This window comes from Epinephelus fuscoguttatus, linkage group LG22 (genome assembly GCF_011397635.1).
Source record: "Epinephelus fuscoguttatus linkage group LG22, E.fuscoguttatus.final_Chr_v1".
NCBI classification, from domain to species: domain Eukaryota; kingdom Metazoa; phylum Chordata; class Actinopteri; order Perciformes; family Serranidae; genus Epinephelus; species Epinephelus fuscoguttatus.
This window is the reverse complement of record NC_064773.1, coordinates 19,542,767-19,562,529: the sequence shown is the minus strand read 5'-3', so window position 1 is coordinate 19,562,529 and position 19,763 is coordinate 19,542,767. Positions and strand designations below refer to the sequence as shown.

General features: G+C 42.1%; 2 protein-coding genes across 2 annotated transcripts in view; one reads left to right on the top strand and one right to left on the bottom strand.

Annotated features, from left to right (window-relative positions):
* Positions 1 to 19,763, top strand: part of LOC125883131 (gamma-secretase activating protein) — a 54,468-nt gene that overhangs the window by 29,139 nt on the left and 5,566 nt on the right. The window contains exons 25-30 of the mRNA XM_049567315.1: positions 2,115 to 2,210; positions 7,509 to 7,579; positions 7,810 to 7,904; positions 10,247 to 10,366; positions 16,288 to 16,349; positions 19,186 to 19,290. Coding sequence (XP_049423272.1) covers positions 2,115 to 2,210; positions 7,509 to 7,579; positions 7,810 to 7,904; positions 10,247 to 10,366; positions 16,288 to 16,349; positions 19,186 to 19,290 — 549 coding nt within the window. The remainder of the gene's footprint in view (positions 1 to 2,114; positions 2,211 to 7,508; positions 7,580 to 7,809; positions 7,905 to 10,246; positions 10,367 to 16,287; positions 16,350 to 19,185; positions 19,291 to 19,763) is intronic.
* LOC125883134 (type-1 angiotensin II receptor-like) lies at positions 10,692 to 14,231 on the bottom strand. The gene is made up of 2 exons (XM_049567321.1): positions 12,974 to 14,231; positions 10,692 to 12,204 (listed from the first exon to the last, which is right to left on the bottom strand). The coding sequence occupies exons 1-2, from the start codon at positions 13,373 to 13,375 to the stop codon at positions 11,644 to 11,646; spliced, it is 963 nt and encodes a 320-aa protein (XP_049423278.1). The 5' UTR covers positions 13,376 to 14,231; the 3' UTR covers positions 10,692 to 11,643.

Genomic DNA, 19,763 nt, shown 5'->3' with positions numbered 1-19,763 from the left:
CCAGCAGACACACATTGACTCAGCCCTGCCTTGCTTTGCTCTCGCTCTCTGTTTATCAGACCACAAATAAGACAAGGATTTTCTAGCTAGCCACCCCACTGTCCCTCTACCTCGCTCCCCGCCGCTGTTGACTGCTTTGCTTAGAGGAGAGCAGGCAGCAGCTCTTCGGTAGGTGGCTGTAGTGGCTAATCAAACGTCCTAGCACTGGTTGCCACAGTGGGTTAGTGGCGTGTGGCAATGCTGGGTCTAGCCTGTGTAACAGCAGCAACAGAAAGTTTGGGAGTCGGGGCTGTCCAGTCCATGGAGCTGGGGCTGGACTCGGGTCGCTGCAACCGCTGACTGGGGGTTTGTCTCTGGAGCTGCTACCTACTATCCTCCCAGCAAAGTGGTCTGTAGTGATTCGAGGCTCTAGCTAACGTTAGCTACATAAACGTGAACTTGAAGCCGCAGTAGCTACAGTTAACAGAAGGCTAAATGATCAGAACAAATGAACATTTTCTCTCCATCTCTCAAACTTCGCACAGATATTGATGCGTGTTTTCTTTTGTTTATTGTCAGACTCTTGTTTAGATTCTAAGTCAGTCTTCCTTTTTTGAGTTGCTTTGCAGTGTAGGCAATTTTTGCGAATGCTGGAATAGCAACTTTCAGGCTTTTTGGTGTTATTAAGTGCAAAGTTGGATGTGTCAAAACTTTTAGGAAAATGTTATCCCAATATACTAAATACAGTAACATTTAATCTCCCCTGTAGAGGATTTATTTCTATACCGTTATCTAATACACATGCATACGACAGTTTTAAGTGAATGGCTTTTGTGTTCTCAGCCTCCTTAAAGCTTAAAGAACAGCTCTTCCCAGGAGGTGATTATGTCCTCTACTGTTTGGGTGCCCACACACCTTTGGCCACAATGTACCACTCAAAACATTTCGAAAGGATTTTTGTTTTCACTTGAAGTTTTTGAAAAGCCTCACTTGTGAAATGAAGTCAGCCAAATGAATCATTCAGTTAATGGACCAGTCATTCAGTCAGTCATGACAAAACATGCAGAGATTCAAAAGCAAGAAAGCCCTGTAACTTTCCAAAAAGACTGTTATAACTATACTGCCACTCAAAATCAAAGGAGCAGGAGCAGAATAGGAAAAAATTAAACATTCAGCCGGGATTGTTGCTTTTGAGATACAACACCTACCTTGACTTCCTTTTTCTTTTAGTTTGAATAATTGGGCGCAATGCACCATGTGTGTATTTTCTCCCTGTAGTAGACGAGGCAAAGTGAAGACATGGGTGCATAGTGAAGCACTTCATTGTAATATCCCGCCTTAGATGTACGGAACATTGCAGAATGTTGACACACAACAGTTTAACAGCTCCTGGAGGTGGATTCTTCCTCCATGAGTTGATATATAGACCACTAAAGATCCATAGTGAAATGCTGACAGACAGTCGTTTCCCTCCATAGTCATCTTTTAAGGTGAAACTCCTGTTACACTTCAGATGAGTCGACACTTTAAAAAAGGGCATCTTAAGGTCCCTGTCCTGCGTTTCTTTTTTTTTTTTTAAACTGTGCTCTGTTTGATGGACAATTTCATATCCTCCAGTTTTCCCTGTGCTCAGCATAGTTTTTAAAGAGGAGATAGCTTCAATTTAATGGAGTTCAGGCTCGATGCTAGCAGTCTCTCAGCTATTCTTAGAATGACCCAGTCCTCCTGTCTTCTTCTCTTTACTCCCTCCACCACTCTTACCCCTTCCTTTTCCCTCCACTCACTTCCTTCCCTTTCCTCCTTGTTCCCTTTTCCTCCCCGAAGAATATCAGGTCATACCGTCAACTGTTTTTAGACCTTCGCTCAACTTCTGTACTTTTCCACCTCTCACATCCACAGGTCTCTTCTCTTCTCTCCCCCTCCATGGTTAAATCAATTTTGGGACACTGTAGTCGAGGGAAAAGTCGAGGCTGAACTCAATTTGACCCCGCTGAGTGCACAGCAAAGTATTCTTAAAACACACCAACACAAAGTTTAACTCTGAACTACACACACACACACACACACACACACACTCACTGAGGCATGCATGCACAGGAAATAATCAGTGTGTGTGTGTTTTCTTGGCATCGCAGACGGTTGACAAGCTTCGAGAGCATCTCAACAGACACTTGCCTCGACTGGGGAAGAAGAAGATTGACTCGCTGGTCGTCAACTACGTCGCCAAACTGGTTGGTACACCGTGTGTGTGTGTGAGTGCATAAGTGTAGTTTTGGAGGGGGATACTGGAAATATGTCCCCACACCTCCCCAATAAAAACAATAAAGCAGTAGAGGACTTTTGACATATTAAAAGACGTTTAAAGGCACAAAGTCCCCATATTTCGTGTGTCCCCCTCCTACGCCCTTGTGTGTGTTTCTGTGTTGGTCAGGCATAAAGAGAGGTCCAGGAGCTGTGTATACTCCAGTGAACCCTTTCTGAAAAAAAAATTTATTTAAAAGGTACATCGTTCTTCGAGTTATGTTTATTTAATGTCTGCCCTTACTCTTTTTCGGGAAGGTTAAGTGACACTCGCAGCGAGGATCGCTCGGTGGAAAAGGCAGCGAGTTTTCCACTTTAGTTAAATGGTTTGACAGAGCTCACAGATGGATGTGTGCTCTTCAGATTAGAGAGGTTGCCGGGAGCCATCGGGCCACTGCTTCAGTCCTTTAAAACAAACATCAGCTCTCTGGTTAAGACATGAATCCTCGACCACTCTGACTTTTTGTGGCGACACAAAATTTATGTATGTATTAACAATACAAAAGCATTTAAATGTGTATAAGCGTGCATAGATATTGCTTCTAAAACAAAACCTACGCCGTTTATATCCACTCACAGAGCAGCAGGTGGGATCTGCATAACCAAGTGGAGAGACGTAGCCACTCTCCGTCTCAGTAACCTATAGAGGTACTTGGTTCTGTAAAGTCAGTCTTTAGTATTCCTGGGAGGTAAATGCCTTCACAGCTTGGAGCCGCTGAAAGCAGACATACAGCATATATCAACACAACAGTATTAAATCAGGCCAAGGGTAAGGCTGGAATTGAATAGAAAGCAGGAAGCACCACGTTTTGGGACTTTATGGAATTGCAAATGACAGACTAAAAGAGACCAAACAAAATCCTTGCCGCTCTCAGCCGGATCGGTCGATTGGCTCAGCTCGGCACGACAGGCTCACGGAGTTTTAACCTGCGCCTCCCGCCTTCAAATGAAACTAATGGAAATGGGCGTGCCTGTAATCGTTTTGGCATCTTCCCTGCGACAGACAAACGTGGTTGTTATTGAATTTATTCAGTGGAGTGAAAGTGAAAAAGTTTCTCATCCTGGGAGCCGGGCCTTATTAAAACACACTCACGAAAAGGACCCATAAGAAACACCCTTTGGGGACGTTTTACTTAAAGAACAGTCGAGCTGCTCAACGGCCGGGCGATGTGCTTACACATCAAGCTGACTCATGCTTTGAAAACTCAGGGAGGTACTGTTTCAATGAGGGCTGACTTCCCCTCCGCAAATAAAGAACATCTCCTCCTCTTGTCGGTGCTTATTGAGACTAATGGCTGCATTGACACAGGGGAGAAGTTGGGGGTGAAATAGATTACAGCTTTTAAGAGCCAGGGAACGTCTGTTATGATAGATTACAACTCCACAGCACATTATTGTCACAGTTATTTATTTCCTGTTCCCGTTGCCACAGACAACCGAGATACATTCCTTTTTATAACATAACCAATGTCAGCGCAAAGAACAACCCGCTAATAGCTGAATATGAATTACAAAAAGTAATGGAATTGAAATAGGCTGCAGTATTTTTTAATTATGCAGAAAAGTTATTCTACTGTATACCCAAGGTTATTAAACTTTTTTTTTTTCCTCAGCAGGGGAGCCACACTGAGTAAATCCAGTCTCTTTGTCGGGCCGAGGCTCATTAAGACAAATCGCTGATTCCAGATTTTATTCTTATAGAAAGTCACACAGGGGATACTGTGTGCGAGTCTGTGGCTTTAAATCACTTGTTTTCCTTTTGTTTGACTTTTTTTTTTTTTTTTTTTTTTTTTCGCAGCACAAAAACATCTCTGCTACATATTTCTTATTCTTTTTACTGATCTTCAGGGGCCTGGATTACATCAGCAGCGAGCACAAGAGGTGTTAGTTTGAAAAGGAACTTGAATAATTTACTTTGCTTGACAAGTTGCCACCTTTTTGTCAAACAATGAATATGTGATGACAGAGAATAAGTGTTGAAGTGCATTAAACATTCAGTTGATGCTGTTAACAGAGTAGTGGAGGAATTGTTTGGTAAATAGCAGCTGTTTTTGACTTTTAGAGCCCCATCTCACACCCACAGCGCAGTTTCAAACCAACATAGTTTTCATTTTCACAGCCAGCGTCCACGTTCTGAAGTAGCAAATGTACTTGGACTAGGGCTGTCTCTGACTAAGAATTTTCCTAGCTACCAATAGTGATCATTTAGAGCCATTAGTCGACTAGTCGCCCGCATGTTTACGATATTAATGTAATGATTAAAGGATATATTTTGGTGGTTTGAGTTGAAGGTGTGAGAAAGAATAGTATCAGTAACATTGTTACTGTGCTACATTACAGAGAAATACAAAACCGTACTAATGAACCTTCATTAATATAGGTCTATATTTTATCTACAAGTGCACGTCACACACTGAGCGAGCCGCCTGTTAATGACGCTGTGGGCTAATGAGCATGTAGCTACTTCCATGTTTCAGATGATACGTCATGTTTGTAGTCGACCAATGAAGATGAGTTTACATATCACCTTGGGTTCGTCCTTCACCTTCTCAAAATGATCCCACACTTTGGATTTCTTGCCTGACATGTTACTGACTAGCCTGTGGAATAACCACAGGTACCAGCCCTGGAAATTAACCTGACTTCTGTCTGACTGCTGAGCGTGGCCACTTCCTGTGCCTGTCCTTTCGAATTAAATTCCCACATGGTCCAGTCAAATAGGTTTTTATTTATTTTGACAAGGCACAGCTCCTGATGGAGTTTCACGTTTGTTTGTTTTTTTTGTCTTTTTTCCTGCAACTAAGCGACCAATGAAATCTGGTCGACTAACGTTTGGTCGACTCTTAGGGGGCAGCACTAACTTGGACCCATCTGTGCATCCATGGGTTTGTAGGTTTTAAAAACAGGTGTGGTCAGGTGAATTGTTGGTGTATACCTATTCTGATGCAGCAGGAAGCGATTGCTCCCTTGACCAACAAAAACCTGATCCAAAGTCAGAATGGTGCACTATCTTCATGTTAACATTCAGAAAAGGGCCTCTAAGTCTTAGGGCAAGTTAGATTTAAGGCTTGGAATGAAATTTCAGATCAGGGTTAGGGACAATTTTGCCCAAATATATTAGTTTGAAAATTTATGTTAGCAGTTATTTAGAGTTTTTACAATGCAACATCAAGGAAAAAAGCTTTAAATAACCCTACTTCCCATTCATAGCACTATTTAATTTAATGAAAGATTGATTTAAGATATTTTAATACCAATAAAGGCTTTATTTTTAGATTAAGGATCTGCAGGAACTGTGCAGAAAGTAAGATGTGCCTCCACAGGAAGGTTCACAAGGTGTGTGCACTCTGCTAATTACACACAGTGACACGCACATGGGTTGCAGGTGGTTGAAATAATACATCATTAATGAGGAAAATATTAATTACATTCTCTAAACTGTAAACAGAGAGAGCAGAGCTGCTGTCCGACTCCCCATTAAGAGACGCTGTGCACATTTACTCACGAGGAGCAGCGCAACTTCATTGATTATTTTAGAGGCTGAAAGTTCAGCTCTGTTTCCTCTGTCAGCTTTAGAACTACAGTTTTTAACTTTGCTGCTTAAATGTCCCGCAGCATTCGCTGCAGTGACATCACTGCTCCCACTCAGCAGAAAACTGCTCGCTCCTCCAATTTGCAGAATGCGCCACATAAATAGCAGCAGGTCAGGAGCAGGCACAACTGGCTTTAAAGGAAATAAGAGACGACACTCTGGTTGGCTGAATTCATGTTACATCTGTTATGTTTTAAGAGCAGGGAGCAGGACTGGACCCAAAGGCACACAACAGATGAGTGAAAAGGAACAAAGGAAGTGGGCAGGTTTAAGTAGGGAAACACTAACTGAGGTGAGGTGAGCTGAGTGCAGCACTAGTGAGGGACAGGTGAAAGTAATCAGGGTGGGGCAGACAATCAAAACTGGCGGGGAAACACATGCACTTGCTTTGTTTAAATAGGGTCCTCTGAGTATTGCTTACCTCAACCATCGCTTAAAGAATCCTCTAAGAACTTTACTTTACTTTTACCCACCCAGCAACCCAGAAACAAACAGAAAAGCCAGACCAGCGAAAGAAAATAAAAGACAAAAACGAAAAATAAATAAATAATAAAATGAAAAAGAATGTGAAATGTATACACATAAATATAAGAAAATAAATGTAAAGAATTCTTAAAATATATATATCTCATAAAAAATAAAGAAATTAATTAATTAATAAAATTTAAAAAAAAATACTATTCTAATACTACTCCTCTATACTATGACAGTTTTCCTTAAATATATATGTTTTGAAATCACAACATATCACCTTGCTTACAGTGTTGCAATACATTGAAATACATTGAATCGTAACCCCTGTATATTGATGCATATCGCCACATTCTTGCTAATACACAGTTTGACTGCTTTGCCTGACAAATCCCTAATATCCTCCAGCACTGCTTGATGTTTTTTGGAATCTCTTCCCCCTCTTGTGGACAGACGTTATGACATTTAACTAAAAAAAATCTGCCACTGAGATATTTTTTTGCATTTTTCCCCATTGTGATAAAGTTAATAAAGTGTGTGTGAAAAGAAAAAAGCATCAAATATGTGCAGGAGAAGTAAAAAGCCTATTCCGTTGGTTTTATTTTGGGGCAGGTCTGTTACATAAGTGAAGCTAATTGAAATTCCCACCCTGAGGTCACTCCAGGACGCTGGAGTGACCTCAGCGTTCAGAGCGGCTGGTGGAGGGTTTCCCACTGGTTTGCAGGATGTGAATGAGGCAGATTGTCTTCCTGTTATTCCGCAGGAGATGAGTGAGTGGTCATTCGTGGAAAGAAGGGAGTGTGTAACGTGCTTGTGTGTGTGTGTGTGTACTGGCACGTAACAGACAGGTTTAAGATGAGTCAAGTGCATTCGATTGATCTCGTGTGCTGACAGATGTGTGGTGAAATGATGTGGGTGAGCATGAGTGTATTCATGCTGAAACATGTTCCAGTGTGTCGCTCTCGTTTGGTGGAAATGAAAATGGGAAGTAGGAAAAAAGAAAGAGGGAAGTGAGGATTGTAGAACAAATGTACAGTTCCACGAAAAAACACCGTCATGGCAGAAAAATGTCTGAATCAGGTGTTTCAGACAGTTTTGTTTTAATCTAATCGAGCACCTCCCTCCCTGAGCACTAACATGTGTGTGTCTCTGTGTGTGTGTTTAGCTGGAGCTCATCAGACACATGCTGGAATCAGTCTGGCTGAAATACAAACTCGGCCCTCGTGTTTTGTGCTTGTGAGTAGCCCTCCCTTATCAAGTTTCTAACTAATGTAAAGTATTAAGTGCTGAGTGAGTGTGTGTGTGTGTGTGTTCATCATCACGCATGTGTGCTCCAGACCCTCCATCACTACCTGCTGTGTGTATGTGTCCACATGTGCAAACTGTCAGTGACCCCTCTTCACGTGTGTGCTCACGTTACGTAACATTACCATGAATTTTTCTGTGTGTGTGTGTGTGTGTTCCAGCACACAGCAGGGCAGTCCGGCCGAGTGGTCCGTGTTTCACTTCATGTTTCGGATCCTGGAAGCCACGAGGAGCCTCTGCCTCCCCCTTCCACCTGGTACTATCCACACATACACACACACACGTAGACTTGTAGTTGTTATAACCCAGTGTGTGTCTGTCTCACCCAGAATAACAATGTGTGTTTGCACTGAGGGACAACAGAGCCGCTCTCTTCAGCACTAATGTAACCAAAAATATGTTAAACATTAGCATAGCGCAGACATGGGTAAAGCAGAGTGTGAATACATTTTCAATAATTTGAATTCATTTTCCTAGTGTTTGCATTATAACCCCCCCCCCCCCCCCCCCCGTTACACAATTCAATGATTTTAGTCGCCAGTGAGGAAAAGTTTGTGGGTTAGAATCCCAAACTGCCCGCGAACGAGGGGGGGGAAATGAGGGATGCCCTGAAGCAAGGAGGCACGTTCAACACCACAGAGGCTGCAGGTGTAAATGTGTGTGTACATTGGGTGTGAAGCTGTAAAACAGCAGGTAGACTGAGTCTCAGGTTTACACTTATGTAACAGTAAGTAGCTTAATTTTTTGTTTTATCTTCTAATCTGTCTAATTAGCAAATGTTAGCATGCTAACAAGTAAACCAAGACAGTGTAGGGAAATATTATACCTGCTGAACAGCAGCTTCAATAAAGTCAGTGTGAACATGTTAGCATAATTACGTTAGCATTAAAAGGGACTAGAACTGAGTATCGACCGGAATAACCCAGTACCAAGTAGTAATGAAATGTTTTTGGTCATGTCAAACAGTACCTGAATTCAGTCCTTTTTGCACCGGGGTTCTAATCCTCAACTGTTCCGACTTCCTGCCAGATCAGCAAACTTTCTGTTGCTGCCTTCTCTTTAGCTGCTATCCTCCCAGTGTATGAGCAGTTCAACGCCAGCCTGCTTAGCACAAGCTAACACAGCAGTAGCGGCTAACATCCAACATCAAGCCATTAAACGGTCCTAACGAACTCACAATGACACCGAAACAGCTCGACTCTGCTGTTAAACTCATTAATGACCGTTAGGTAATGTTAGCTGTGTGCTGCTAACAGTTAGCCCTGTCACTGTGTGTGTGGAAGGCTGACACTCACAACCATCCCCAGTGCAGAGCTCACATTGTTGCCGCAGCAGCTGCAACAGTTTGTGGTTAAGTCGAGTTGGCAGCTGAGCGTGCACGCTGAATGTCACAAGACACATTTCTAAATCATTTTTAAGGATCTGAGCCAGTATGTTATCATATAGTTACATCAGGGACCTTTAATGAAGGAGATGTCATTCGCCCATCACTCAGCATAATTCTGCTCCACCTGATAAACGAGCCCAAAGGAGAGCCCCTCATGTGCAGCCACAGTACCCAGTTGGGAGAAACAGGATCACCCAGAACAAACACGTATGAGCAAAATGAGGTGTCTAATTTAAGGATCATTTTGGTCTTCTCATGTACGGCAGACCAGAATTTTTGTGCAATGGGACAGGACCCCAACAGCAATTCACGCCATCTCTCAATTTTACCCTTAATAACCTCGAGGGGAACCTTTGTTGGTGATTTTCAATGTTAGAATCTGTAGCTATGCTCCTTTACAGTCTTCCCCCAGCTGCAATGATGGCGCAGACACACCGAGATAGACCACAGATTACATGGAGATACAAACCAATCAGAGCAGAATGGCCTTTTGTTTTTGGGAGGGGAGCTCAAAAGGACAGACGCTAAAACCGGGCTCAGACTACAGGAGTTTTAAAATCCTAACCGATTTTGAAATTGGGTTGCATCACACACGTGGAGAGAAAATTCAGTGTTTCTTCCGTCTTGTCTCAAACATGCGCACACTATCATAACTGTAATCATCCAGATTTTAAATCCTAAATATGAAACATGTTCAAAATTAATGGGGCTGCCCCAAAGAGCCTGCGAGCAGTTTAAGATTGGATCTGTAAACCTCTCAGATAACCAGATAATCTGGGCTGAACAGCAGCACCAACCAAGGTCCCAGACTGGATTTCTCCTTCGACTGTCGGAGGGGGTGAATCAGGGTGAAATCAGTCCAACGCTCCTGCAGTCTGAGCCCGGCTTAAAACAGAGCCTCCTCAGACAGAGGGTGAATACAAGTGTTCCAGCGCAGACAGCATGAGTATGAAAATAAAGTGAACATTTGAGCATGTAAACATGTATTTTAGGTTTCCACTAGAACAAGTATGAACCTGGAAATGAGCATAATAGGTCCTCTTTAAGCCCAAACACAGCTGTGTCTAATCCCGTCTCACACAGCCATCAGCATGGCTGTGGACTCTTGTTTTACCTTTTATTACACTTGTTGTTTTTTCAGGAACATCAAAAGCTAAAGTCTCCTTTTCTTCCTTTTTTTTCTTTACCGTTCTCCCTCTGTCTCTCTCCAGGCTATCACACCCTGTTAGCGGTGTTTGCTGTGCGGTGCCTCCCTCATCACACCTTTCTACAGTACATTGACCACGGCTTCCTGCAGCTCACTGAAACCTTTGTGTCTCGGCTCATGACAGGTACACACACACACACACACACACACACACACACACACACACTGCTAAACCTTGCTTTGCATGTGTGAGAAGTTTTACAAGAAAAATACTATAATTTCATCATCTACCACTTTGGTCCAGACTGAAATATCTCAACGCCTTTTGGATGGATTGCCATTGAATTTTGCACATATGCTCGTGCTCCCCAGAGGATGATCTCAGTGACTTTAGTGATCCCCTGAATTTTTATTTAGTTTCGCTTTTTAATGATATCTATCAACAACTATGAATTGCTGTTAAATTTGGTAAAGACAAGGTTCAAGGTTGCCTTTAATGTTTGCTTAGGGGAAATTTATTTAGTTGCCAGGGTTCACATAAAAACCTAAAATCAAAATACAAAGATCATCAACAACACATTAAAGCCATTAATCAACAGAGCCAGAGCAAGGAAATGGAAATTCATACCATACTAAGTAGCTACACATATACAAGACTGCAAAGTGCAAAGAGTGCAAAGGAAGTTCAAGGAATACAGCCAGAGTGCTATTTGCGATGAAGCACATTGATAGCACTTGGGATGGCAGACATTCACGTTCCTCTCAGGATAAGTTGTTTCATAACTTTTTATGTAGCGCCACCATCTGATCAAGATTTCAGGTTGTCCAAAATACGACAAAGAAATATTAAAAAAACATTTAATCATTGTTTAAAGGTTCCATGACATGCTGTAAAAATTAAAGCACAAACTAAAACAAACAAATTAATTTAATAATAGATATATTAAAAAGAGGCAACAGTAGTAAAATTAAAAACAACAGAAACATTTACAGAAATTTTTGTACTTAACTTGATCAAGTTTATCTGAACTTGATCAATCAAGACAATCAATCAGTTAGTCTGAAGAAGTATAAAACATGAAACCATTAATAATGCAGGGACCATATTATCTGGACGTACAAGCGATAATAATGGTGGAACCATGAAAAATTAAAGTCTTTACTTGAAGATTTCAGAAGTCGGTATAGATGACGGAACGCTTACTAGAACAGTGAAGACCAACTGGCACAGACAAAAGGAATGACACACACTGAATACACAAGGAAGAGAGGGTAATGAAAGCCAGGTGAAACTAATCAGGGTGGGGTAGTTAATCACCCAGGCGGGAAACACGAGGGCAGGAAGTGAGGAATCTGAAACAAGTGACACAGGGGGGTAACAAATCACACATGAAATGATAAATCACAAAACTGAAAACAAGAACACAAAACCTCAACAACTGGACTGCGATTGAACATGTATTATACGTCATTAAGTGGCATGAGGAGACACCTTCTCTTTGTGCCGCCTTCTTTTCTGTAATGCCGAGACGCGAAGAAATACAGGAATGGATTCAGACAGGGATTGAAAAAGTATAAACATTCCACAAATGTCAGCATCTTACTGACTCGAAGCAGTCTGTCTGATTCCGTGAAAAGAGCAGCCACGTACATTGTGCGAAGAACGAGAGGAGAAAAGCCAAAAACCAGAGAGACGGCGATTATTCGCATGAAAAGTTTATTTGTTTTGTCCTGTTTCTTGGCAGGCATTTGAGCTCGATTGACCCCTCTAACAAGTAGCAGGTAGAAGGACAACACGACAAACTGGCTGAAAACCATAAATGAGATGTAGAATGTTTCAAGCACCGGCTCAATCCTCTTATTCTTGCAGGAGTGACCGTCAGTCCACTCGTCCTCGATTTCCACCTCTCTTAGTAAAAACACAGCTGGAAGAGCCACCAGGGCTCCGAGCATCCACACAGCAAACAGTGAAACACGCTGCCATATCCGCTTCAGCTTGGACCATTTCTTGTGGTGAAGAATCTGACAAATGAAATGGACACTTTTAGTTTGATTTTGTATTTGCATTTAGAAGTGGAACTGGAAGAAAAACTTGTGTATCGTCTGCAAAAAAAAAAAAATGTTTAAGGTGTGTCTGCAGGGGTGTAAATTTTGCTAATGAAAAATATGACTAAATATGTTAGTCAATGACCTTTTTTCCCAGCTAGGGAGAAGGGTTAGCTTTGTGATAAAATTTAAGTTTTGAGCCATGACTTCTTCTATTCTGGCTTCCAATAACACAACAAGACAACATTTTAAGACTCCTATGTAGCCTACAGTCCTGTGGTGGAGTCGTGTTTTGCCGATTATCTAACACAAATTTTGCAGGTTGGATTTATTTTGACCAACCAGGGTCACAAGGCCATCATTTCAGTGTGTGTTTCAAATTGGGAATCAATTTCATACAACATTTAAGAGGCATTAAAGTTAATTGTGTTCCTTTAAATACAGTACCAGCAGTACAGTAAGTTTCAGTTTCTCTCTCTTGCTGTTAGTTGGCCACTTACTTTTATCTTTTGCTTTTCTCTTATAAACATGTCTGAATTGTAAACCCAAACTCTATCACTGGCATTCTGAAGTCTGATGTTCATCTAATTTGTGTCTGTTGCTATGAGAAACAGCATTAATGATCAAAAACAGGGTCACAATCTTTGACATTTTTATCTGCATTTGTTCCCACTGCTTCAGACTAAATCTGCAGTGCTACTTGTGTCTTATTTTTCCTATATATTACAGAATTTGAGTTACATACCTGATAGTACCTCTGAATACTTATCAGCACCAGAATGTTCGAGTCGGAGGTGATGCAGAAAAAGAAGAAGTAAAAGAGAAGCGAACAGACTCCTTCTGTCAAATGTATACCATTGAAGAAAATGACCACGCCAGCGGTCAGGTAGAACAGGCAGAGGAGGTCTGACACTGCCAGGTTGAAGAAGAGGCGCTGCGACATGGTGGAGCCCCGCAGTTGCTGACTGAGTTTTACTATCACGGTGATGTTAGCAGGGATACCAAGCACGCAACTGACTGAGATCAGCACACCTGCGACGATGTACCAGGGATGGAGGCTGGAGGACGGAGACGTTTCTGAGGAGGAGCAGTTGTTCATGGAGGAGTTAAGGGAGCAGGAGGTGTTGAAGCTGCTGTCAGCAGTCATCGTGGATGGAGAATAAAGGAGGAAGATGAAAAAGAGCAAATCTGACAGATAGAAATGCTTCTTCTGGTGTCGAGCACAGGCTGAATGCCCTGGATACAGTTTCTGTTAAACCAACGTCATATTTATACGTGCCCACACTAGCGGTCTTGGTGTATGAGGGGAAGGTTTACGGTTACTAAGAAGTTGGTTTTAGTGCCTTCAAAACTACAGTATATCTAGTTTGTCTTTGATTTGTACAGTAACAACTCAGATCCTTTTATGGCTCCATGTTGAAATACCACATATGGGATATTTGAAGTTGAGGCAGATTTAAAGTGACTGGAGCTTCAAGTACAACCACACAGAGCTGCTAATGTGGCTGTGGGTTCACTTTCATCTAAAACTCACAAAGCTGCACCATTTGTATTTCTTAATCTTGGAGCTGCTCAGCATCCAGTCATCTTTAAGCATTACAACAGTCTCATAGGTGTCTGATACTATACCACACCTGTTACGAACAACTCTGAAATACCCCAGAAACCCCCCAAAACCCACAGGAAAGGAAGTCTGACAAACAGATGTGAACAACTCCAGTACGGAGCCCCACGGTACAAAATAGGTAGATGAGACATTATGAAATAATGCTGAGTGTGAATTCATTATGTAAATATATAAAACGGTAAATAATGAAACGATGTAGCTCAATTCATTATTTTGTATTTCATTATCATGGATGGTATTGTTATCACCTTGTGAGTGTGTGTGTGTGTGTGTGTGTCATCATTACCGATGTGGTCCAGGTGACACCAACTGTAGCAGGAACTACCACAGACACCATTTTGGGGTGTTTATATGGCTGTCTGTCTGTCTGTGGACAGATTTTGTCAATGCAGTAACGTCACGAAACTTTATAGGTGTAGTTGAGATCAGAACGAAGGCCAAGTTTGAAGATGGGGCCATTGCCTGCCCCACTTCACGATGCTGGCAACATTCGATTTAAGTCGTGGACCGCTGTAGATCCCATTGCAAGATGGTCTCTAGTCCTTGTTCTCTTAGAATTTTAACTGCGTTTATCGCAAAGCTTTCGATTTACTGGTCCATCTACGTCCCAACCCTCGCCTATGGTCTTGAGCTCTGGGTAGTGACTGAAAGAATGAGGTCGTGGATACAAGTGGTGGAAATTCATTTCCTCAGAAGGGTAGCTGGGCCCAGCCTTAGAGATAGGGTGAGGAGCTTGGATAGCCAGAGCTCTGAGTAGAGCTGCTGCTCCCTTAGTTGAAAGGAGTCAGTTGAGGTGGTTCGACTTGACACCTGCATGTGCAGAGACACAATATGGTGAACCAGTATTAAAGGTTGCTGCTGAAGAATGACGAACGTATGACCTCTGAATCTGTAAAAGCAGGTCACACCACAGAGCTATAACCACTAATAGAGCATGTCGGCAGCTGTTGTGTTTATGTGTAAATGTTACCAGTTTAACAAACGAAATAGGCCGAACACATCTGCTTTTCTTTGCATACTTTTATTATTGTTATATAGTATAGTATTATGTACAGAGAGGTCAGAGGTTAAGATCAGCTACCATGGGGCCTCAGTGCCTCACTCAGAAACACTGATACCATTTACTTTGTGTATCTTGCTGTGGATTTCATACCGTGGAAAGTACATTTATCAAAGGCCAACACATCATGACTTGGCACTGAGATCAACAAAACTAAAATATCCTTGTCACTCTTGATCTTGTTGTAGTTTACATGGTTCTTTCTCATGAGGAGAACAAACAAAGATCCACAAAGATGAAAAGATTATTTAAAGGCCCCAGTCCAAATGGTTTCCAACTTCAAAGTGAGAGAAAAGGATGTTTCGGGACTTTGAAGTGAGGGTGTTCATGCGTCACGTCTCCCCAGGGATTAATCAAATAAAGTATATATATCTATGTCAGTTTCTATTTTTTTATCCTGGGCAATTGGCTTGGCAGGTGGACAATTTCTGCCTCATTACAAACACACACAAACATATCTTTTTTGGTTTCGGGATTCTGAAATGCTGCCCATATGTCAGATTTGTTTTCTCAGCAATTTACCTTAATTATGAAAACTACTTAATACAGATGAATAATAATAAATAAGTTTATTGTTTTTCCAGTCTGAAAATGCCTTCTGTCAGCGGGAGGTGGGGGGGTTGTTGGATTGTTGGGCTGTTGCTAAGCTGCAGACCACTGTTCGAGACCAACAAATAACAAAAATGGTTGTTTTTTAGAGAGATATTGGCGGCATTTCCAGCTGTGATTATGGCACCAAAACTGGTATTTTAAACATTTCTTCTGTTGCATTTTGAGTCTGTTTTTGCCAGGTTTGTTTTTGCTCTTTATAACTTGCGCAATGAACTCCATCTCCCAGAATGCCTGTTAGCACCAGGGAGTCATTCAGGAGCTGCTGAAGCAAGATGCCGGATCAAAGGATGTCAGAGGGCTCTCTGCTCCTCTGCTTCTTTTTCTGAATGGATCACAGATCTCACTGCAAAACAAAAAATACACCCGGGAAATTTCTTGAAGCCAGAATAAGAAAGTGGTGCTGACTCAGAATCCGCTGCGCTCGGGGGATCGTTTGCGAAGCCTCAAAACATTGTCTGTTTTCTATAAAAGTAAAATATCCCTCTAATGCTTTCTTATCCACGGATATCAGCATATGGGAAGAAGGGTTAAAGCAATGTGGGATTTTGTTGATTTTATTTGCATTTATTTCACGTCTCCAGAAACAGAGAAAATAAAATCTCTTTAATCCCATGTTTCCTTTCAAATATTTGATTTAGACATACAGACTAGACTAGAGAGTAGTAGAGAAGTATGACACTGCATTATTTGTCGTCCCCCCCCAAAGATGTGTCTCTGAGTAATTAGCACCATGTCTCCTCTCTTTTGTCTTTGTGTTTAGATTTGGACAACAGTGATGCCAGCGAGAGACTGAAGTTCAGCATACTTAAGAGACTCCCTGAGGTACTTCTGTGTGTGTGGCCAAACATGAGGTTTTTGTGCACGTCCAAGAGTCGTTTAGATGAGTCTGCCACCCAAACGATGACATGTTGAGCGCACAAACTCAGAGGACTGTAGCCAGTAAAACAATGCATGAGGCTATTATAATCTATTAGTGAGGGGGAAGTTTTGATCTTTTCTCCAGTGGTTCTCTCCCCAAACTTCCCCATTCTGGTCCAATTAAGAGTTTGAAGTTATTTTAGGTCTCATCTCCCTCAAGCCCCCCTCAAGCCAATCACAAAGCACTTGTGTAACTGGCTGGTGTGTGTGTGTGTGTGTAAGTGTGTGTGTTGGGGAAGGGGTACTGGAGGTAGTTGTCTGCGGAGTCCGTGTGTGCTTATGTGTGTCCCTAACTCTTGTGTAACTTCCACGTGTTCCCGTGTGGATACAGTATATTTCTTCTGTAGCTGTGCGTGAGTGTGTGTGTGTGTGTGTTTTCCGTCTGCATTGTGGTCAGAGGAATGTCGAGTGTTTAGTGTCTCTGTTCTGTTTCCTGCCCATCAGACATTTGTTGGGTGAGTTTGGCAGGCAAGAGAGATTTTGCAGGTACAATACACACACACACACACACACACACACACACACACACACTAGCTCTCCCACAGAGCTAGAAAACAGGAGATGTTGGGAAACAGTTGGGAATTTATATCTTGGCTGAACCCTGCAGCACCCCGATAATTCTCACTGTATACATCTTTAACCCCCGTGGAATTCCAGTAAACCTCACACTATACTTCACATTTGTGCAGCAACAAATAAATGTGAGATCAAACTGAGCTGAGTTATGATGTAAATCATGTGCCGATTTTAATTTTTTTTTTCATATCGCACCACATAAGCTAGTTCTAATGTCAAGATAAGTTGTTTATTTACAAATATTTACACTGAGTCGGCCGATATGTTAAATTTTACAACTAACAACTGTCGATATATTTGCACAGATGCGTGTGTGGCTTGTGCGTAGGACTTAGTGGCATCCCAAGCATGGAGCAGAACTACATTGGTGATAGATGCGAAATAGCCCTATCCAGAGCCAGTGTTTGGTTTGTCTCCTATGGAGAATCCATGGGAGGTGATCTGCTCTGTATGTAGATACAAACAGTTCATTCTAAGGTGACGAAAACAAACAGGTTCGGTTCTATCAAACTCAGGTTCGTTTGCCCCCTAAGTGTGGTTCGTTCGGGCAGGTGTGAACACAGCAATCACACTAGGGTGTGCATCAAAACAACCAGACCGAGACCTTCTCGAAGAGGTGGTCTCGGTCTGGTTACAAATGAACTCTGGTGCAGTTCGTTTGTGGTGAGAACGTGTTCCGACCTCAATCTGAACCAACTGCAGTCACATGACACATTGTTAAACATGAGCATGTTACAGTCCTGGAGGATTATTAATGTGCGCCTCCTCCTGTACTGCCTTAATATGCACGTTCAGCACATCCAATGCATCAAAACATTATTTTCTAGTTGGAGCTGCGCCTCGTTTTCAAACTGTATGGTTTGACTAAAATGAACAATGACAGCAATATAGTCCACGATGACCAGCGCTAAAATCAACCTGCATAGTTGTTCCTCCATTGTGACATTAGAAAGTGTCACATTTACTCTTCATGTACTCTTCTTCAACGTTTGGTTTACTTCCTGGATTTTTCCCACATGGAAATTCTGACCAATCAAGAGCAGCTTTAAAGCGCAAGGCATTTGATCTGGTCTGGTATTCTTACAAGTTTAACTAAAGTTACTTTTTCTCCCAAGCTTTTAACCCATTACAACAAAGTAGAGTTTACTCGACCCCTCGACACATGTTGCATACGTCAACAGGTTATGGGTTCAATCCTTCAGATTTATTTCATGACGCCTGAAGGGGATCCTGACCTCGAGGTTGGGAATCACAGGCCCTGATATCTCATGGTTATTTTATCTATAAACGCTCTCTGAATCAAAGTGTAGACAGAGAAGTATATCATGTTATAAATGACTGAAAGTCCAAATGACAAAAGAACCAAAACTAACTGGGATAACATGATGACCTCTGGTAAAAAAAAAAAAGAACAGAACAGAGCAGAAGACACCAGGCAGGAAACAGAGCAGGGAATGACACCAAGAACACAGGGATGAGTGCAGGAATGAACAAAGATGAAATGACAAGGAACAAAGGGCAACACACAGGTATATATATATACACAGGAAACTAATCACAAGAACAAGACACAGCTGGAACAGGTGGACACGGGGAAATGGGGATTGGCTAACAACAAGGTAGTGGAGGGGAACACTAGGGTGGAGCAAACAGGACTAATACAGAACAGGTGTGGAGGGAAGACTCTGGGAACAGGGAGGGACTAACGAGACAGGTGTGACAGGAAACAGGCGGGAAAACACGACATGAGGAGAGAATCTACAAAATAAAACCCAGGGTCATGACAGCAGTCGGTCGTGTTGTTTCTTCTCACCTCTGATAATAGTGTAATCCTTGAAGTCATCCAGCAGCTTTGTAGAACTTGGCAGCGCGTTTGAAACTGGACAGAAAGCAGTCACACCTGTGTTGCTTAAACACAGTTATTTATCACCATTGTGTGCGTGTCACAAAGCTGAGAAATAGGATTTCTCTGGAATCTCTCATTAGCAGTCAGCTCCTCCATAATGGTTCCCAGTTCCAGTTGGCAAAATGGAAAGGGACAGATGTTCACTTGCTTTAGGGATTAATTTTTTCATAACATGAGCTACATGCCTAAAATATAAACTCTGTTGTTTGTTTGTGTGTGTGTGTGTGTGTGTGTGTTTGTGTTTGTGTTTGTGTGTAGCCTATGGAGCAGAGGATCTACCATATGTGGGACCATCCTGTCAGTTCAGCTTCGATCTCCAGAGATTATGTCAGAACGCTGCTGGAGAGACACAACAAAAATAAGGTAACACAACACAGTTTGTCACCCTGATACACACACTCACAGCACTGCAGACTAGCAAACACAAGCGATGCTGAATATGTCCCAGACGGAGCGTGGATTTGCTAATTAGCAATAAAGACAAAGTACGGCTGAGGCTGATGGGAGTGTTATTAGTTTTGCAGGTATTTGGTCATAAAGCAAAGTATTGGACAATTTAGCTAAAAATGCCAAACATTTGCTGGTTACGGCTCCTCAAATTTGAGGATGTAGCACTTTTTCTCGGTTTTTATGTCCTCGTAAATTCAAATTGTTGGGCTTTGGACCATTGGTCGGACAAGACGAGCTTTTTGAAGAAGTCCTCGTGGGCTGTGGAAGCTTGTGATGGGCTGTTATCCCAGTTTTATGACGAGGAATCCTCGCAGCGTGAATGGAAAAGAAGTAACGCCTGCACACAAACATTCAATAATGACAATGGTTCAATCCCACTTGGATCT